Source organism: Pyrus communis, chromosome 2 (genome assembly GCF_041283825.1).
Source record: "Pyrus communis isolate YQ-2024b chromosome 2, ASM4128382v1, whole genome shotgun sequence".
In the NCBI taxonomy this organism is placed as follows: domain Eukaryota; kingdom Viridiplantae; phylum Streptophyta; class Magnoliopsida; order Rosales; family Rosaceae; genus Pyrus; species Pyrus communis.
The window spans coordinates 6,067,210-6,071,840 of NC_142566.1; the positions used below are offsets into that span (position 1 = coordinate 6,067,210).

The 4,631-nt window shown below is 37.1% G+C and overlaps 1 protein-coding gene across 1 annotated transcript; it reads right to left on the minus strand.

The window, feature by feature from the left end:
* Positions 1 to 2,720: 2,720 nt before the first annotated feature.
* On the minus strand, positions 2,721 to 4,068 carry LOC137746445 (RING-H2 finger protein ATL52). The gene is given in 2 exon segments (XM_068486460.2): positions 2,721 to 2,943; positions 2,946 to 4,068. Coding segments are annotated over 2 exon segments (1,062 nt in total). The 5' UTR covers positions 3,958 to 4,068; the 3' UTR covers positions 2,721 to 2,893.
* Between the last annotated feature and the right edge of the window lie 563 nt (positions 4,069 to 4,631).

Below are 4,631 nucleotides of genomic sequence, written 5' to 3' on the forward strand. Positions count from 1 at the left end.
TGACTATACAAAATTGATAACAAAAAGGATTGATGTGTAAATTTTTGTATGTGAATACAATTTTCTTTATAAAAGTGAAAGCTAAGTTCAAGTAAATTGCGGAGAATCGAGCTTTAGTAAAAAAATGGCTAGTCTATTCATAATTTTCGACTCCTTATTAAGAATAACCCATTTTATTGAAATAGGTTTGATCCATGAGTTTAGGATTATTATTTCTTTTTGTTATTATTTCTTCTTCTACATGCTTTAAACCCGATTCATAACTTTTTCTTATAATCAACCCATGTCACATACTAACTGTATTATGTTTTTGTACATTTTACCCTATATTATGCAGGTGAGTTTATGTTAATTTTAGTACTTTGTTGGAAGCTATTAGAAATATTGAAAATTAAGAAAAGAATAGATGGAAAATTAAAAAAAAAAATTAACAGTAGGGTGCAAATTGACTAATTTTGAGAGTTGAGGGGGGAAATTGGCCAAATTAAAGTTCAGGGGGGAATTGACTAATTATGAGAGTTGAGGGGGGAAATTGGCCAAAATTAAAGTTCAGGGAGGAAATTGGCCAATGGTCACAAGTTCAGGGGGGAAATTGATAATATACCCTTTAATTAAAGACTGAGTGGCCGAGTTTATGCAGAAAATTGGTGCATATATTATCCGCACTGCTCTTCATGCTTTCCTACCCAATTTTTAGGTGTTCATTTGCTCTTTTGACACAAAATCTCTTCAACTATTTGTGAGTTGTTCATTATTTTATTTTGCCGGTGGGAAATGAGTGCTACAAGGTTCCTTGATAATCTCTCAATTTTAAAACGCAACACATGCTAATAATATACTCTAACTGCAGTTCTAGGGTAACAGAGTATATACAATGACATAAGTAATTAAATCCTTTTTTGATACACAAAATTACATTATGAGATTTTATCATTGAAGAAATTGTTACAAAACGAAACCCTAGTCCACTCTCTTACAAACTTCAGATAACAAAAAAACATTAAGTCATCAGATTATACATCCAACCTAATCAGATGACAAAAACAATTATGTCATCTGTTTATACAAAGAAATCACGGTCGAACAAATAGAGAAAGACCTTTGAGAAACTCAAGAGGGCCATATAAGAACGTAGGATAATGAAATTGTCAGCATAAATCATGATTCTACGTCGCCATAGCTGTGGCCTCAAGCTCTGCAGGAGTTTGTGATTTTACAAGATTGGAAGAGGCGTACGAATATTTATAGTTGGTTTGTGTTCTTGAAACCCTAGCATGTTGGTGGGCTGGTGATTCTATTTTAGGGGCTCATATATTGGGCTTTACCTAATGTCTATCCATATCATGTTGGGCTACTAACTCAATGTTTGGCAAATGTCCTATCCATATCAGTAGTTATGTGGCTTTAGTCTCTGAAGTGTTATATTGGTCCCAATCTACTTCCATTTTCTACTCTTTCACAGTCGATATGATGATATTTTAGAGCCTAAGATGTTTCATTTCCTTCAATTTTAATTCTCTGGTTTCAACTCAATCAAGCCATGATTGATTTTGTGGTGGTTGGTGATTCCTCATTGTGCTCTTCCTCAACAAGAGATTTGGGAACAAACACCAATAATGACATACATTTAACGATTGAATGTGCGTCCAAGAATTCAAGATAATTTAACGACCAAATGGAAGACCATTCGAGATGGGCTAAGAGGATCTTCAATGGAAGACCCTATTTTAGGGTCTCCACCCGTCTTTTAGGGACTTCAAGAGAATATTCGGGTGCCTAAAGGTAAAGACTAAAATATTAAAAAAATCATTGTTAATTCTGTTGGAGTATTGTGTTTGTTGATAAAAACAAGAAAAAAAAAACCAAAAAGCTATCTCTACTGTTGGTTTCCCAATGGTAAAAAAAAAAATGTTACAAGTTCAGCGTGGGGCCCGTGACTAATGCTGCATCAGCAACTGTTAGCGGGTAAGAGAGTGAGATAATCTATTGTACAACATTCACAAGGATGAGGTTTGTTTCCCACTCAAAATCAACATTGGGCCCCCTCTTTCGGTCTCTAGGTAGTCTTCATTTGTTGGAATTTTTACACAACCTTCGGTTAGTCCCTCTACTATTGGGACTAGAGCTATGTTCCATTGAAAACCACAAAATTCTTAAAGTTAAAGACACACGGTGGTAGGGGGGTTTCTTTCCCACTCAAAATCAACATTGGACCCCCTCTTTCGGTCTCTAGGTCGTCCTCATTTGTTGGAGTTTTTACACAACCTTAGGGTAGTCCCTCTACTATATAGACTAGAGCTCTGTTCCATTAAAAGCCACAAAATTCTTAAAGTTAAAGACATACAGTGGTAGGGACAATTTTTAGAGCATCATTAAAGATGCTCTAAGGAGCTTGCTCCAAATTCAGTTTCAAAACCATTACCAAATAGATGGAATCAATTTAGACTGATTTCCCTGTTTGCCCTTTATTTTTCCATATTCCTAGAGGATCTCAGTCCCAGTCCTTATTCCCACAAGTTATTATGCCATAATATAAAGAACTAAAAAAAAAAATGAGATAGAATATATTTAGCAGTGCAAGGTGCAAACAAATGGTAATTGCAGACCATAACTAGCAAACTCTAGTATTTCTAAGAGCTTTCTATTTCTATAGTTTATGCTTTTTCAAGTATAATAACCGTGTAAGAATTTTTTTAATTAAACAATTCTCGTACACAAGATTTGAACTCAAACCTCCTCTAACAAGCCAATCATTTATAGCGCTAGATTAAGTCAGTTAGTCTCATATTTGTATGCAGGGTCTCTCTTTTTGGGTATATAATATGGTATACAAAAGCGAAGTAGAAATTGGGGGATTTTTACACTAATTTTGGAAAAGAGGAAAACAATGGTTTCAATTAGGAATTACAGAATTCTTTTCCTTTCCATAGCTTGAGAAACTAATCTCCCTGTTGAAGTTGATCTCTTCATCACAAGAGGACCCTTTACCAAGCTGAAAACTCCACTACTTCTAGGGCTGTTACTGGATTTGAAATTCTGTTCTTGATCAACTCCTTTTGATGATCCAATTTCCATGGAAAATTGGGCACTTCCCATCTGATTTTCCAAGTCCTCATCATCATCTTCACTATCATGCAAATGCAACACATCAGCAATGGAAACTGATCTCCTCAACTGCTGCTGGATCCCATGATCTTGTTCAATCTCACAACTACTCACTCTACTCTCCAACTGACTAACAACATCTTCCGAATTATCTTGAACCACCAAAATATTTTCATTACTCCTATGTTGGTATTCCGAAGCGGACACATTCACCTCCTCCTGTGGATTTTCTTCGACCGGAGGCAGCGCTAGTTGCTGATGAGGAACTAGAGCAATGGCAGGAGCAGCAATGTTTGAACGACACAGTGGACAACTGGAGTGAGATTTGAGCCAAGTATCAATGCAAGGAACATGGAAAGCATGGCTACATTTCGGCAACAGCCTCAGGCTCTCATTTTCTTCAAACTCACTTAAGCATACCGAGCAGTCTCTGCCTTCCACAAGCTTATCACCTTTCTTGTACTTGTGAACCGTGATGGACTTGATCAGGGACTCATCCAGACCGTTAGTTGAGCCTTGCCACGATTCGCTAACTAGGTTTGGATTCGAACTGTCCATGTTCATGTCTCGAGCTCCATCGCTTCCTCTTCGCCTGCAGTATTTGGATATAACGGTGTAGTAAGTGACTAGAACGAAGGCACTAGCAAAGATGCCAATGATTGCTATAATGAGAGGAGAAAGATCTGTTGGAGAGTCGTGGTTTTGGTCATCGGCTTCGGTGAAATCGAGTGAAGGAGGTGGGGGGCCAATGATATTGCACCATTTAGAGCAGTAGATACTGCAAATCCCTTGGGAACAATCTTTGTATGAGTCATATGGTGCCCATGGATTTTGGTTTCTTGCAGAGCCCATATGAAAAAAAAAACTCAATAACCCTAGCTACTACCAGATCTTGCAAGTCCTCTTTTTCTTAATTTGGTCACCCACTTTTGCTTTGCTTTAATATAATGTTTCCTGAGAGAGAGAGAGTGTGTGGGGTTAAAGAAAAAGGAGAAAAAACGAAAAAAAATAAAAAAATAAAAGAGAAAAAATGAGGGGGTTGGAGGAAAATAAAAAAATGAGGGGTTGGAGGAAAAGGGAAGCAACGTAGGAGGGGAGAGGAGAGGAGAGGGGAGAGGAGGGTGGATTATTGATGTGTGTCTCCCTTTTATTCCACCACTTTTTATTTAATCTGTTATTCTTTTTGTTTGGAATTATTTATGGGAGGTGATGGCTTGTTTTCCTGTCTATTTGGAAGTATATGATTGGTAGTTGAGTTCGTGATCCAATCCAAATCTCTCTAGTCGGTGAATATAGGTGAGAGGACATCTGACCAAAAGAAAAGAATATCGGGATGAGGAGAGTGGACTCTTTGCATTTTTATATGCATAGCTACACAACACTTCCAACTAACTCAACCCCCGGCCTTCTTGTATGCGGCCATTTACTATGATGGTGAAAATGTGTCAAGCATTTGCATGATGGTGTGAGTTAAAATTTTGCTGATAACTAATGTAATATCTAATTTAACAAAACTTATTGTTTGA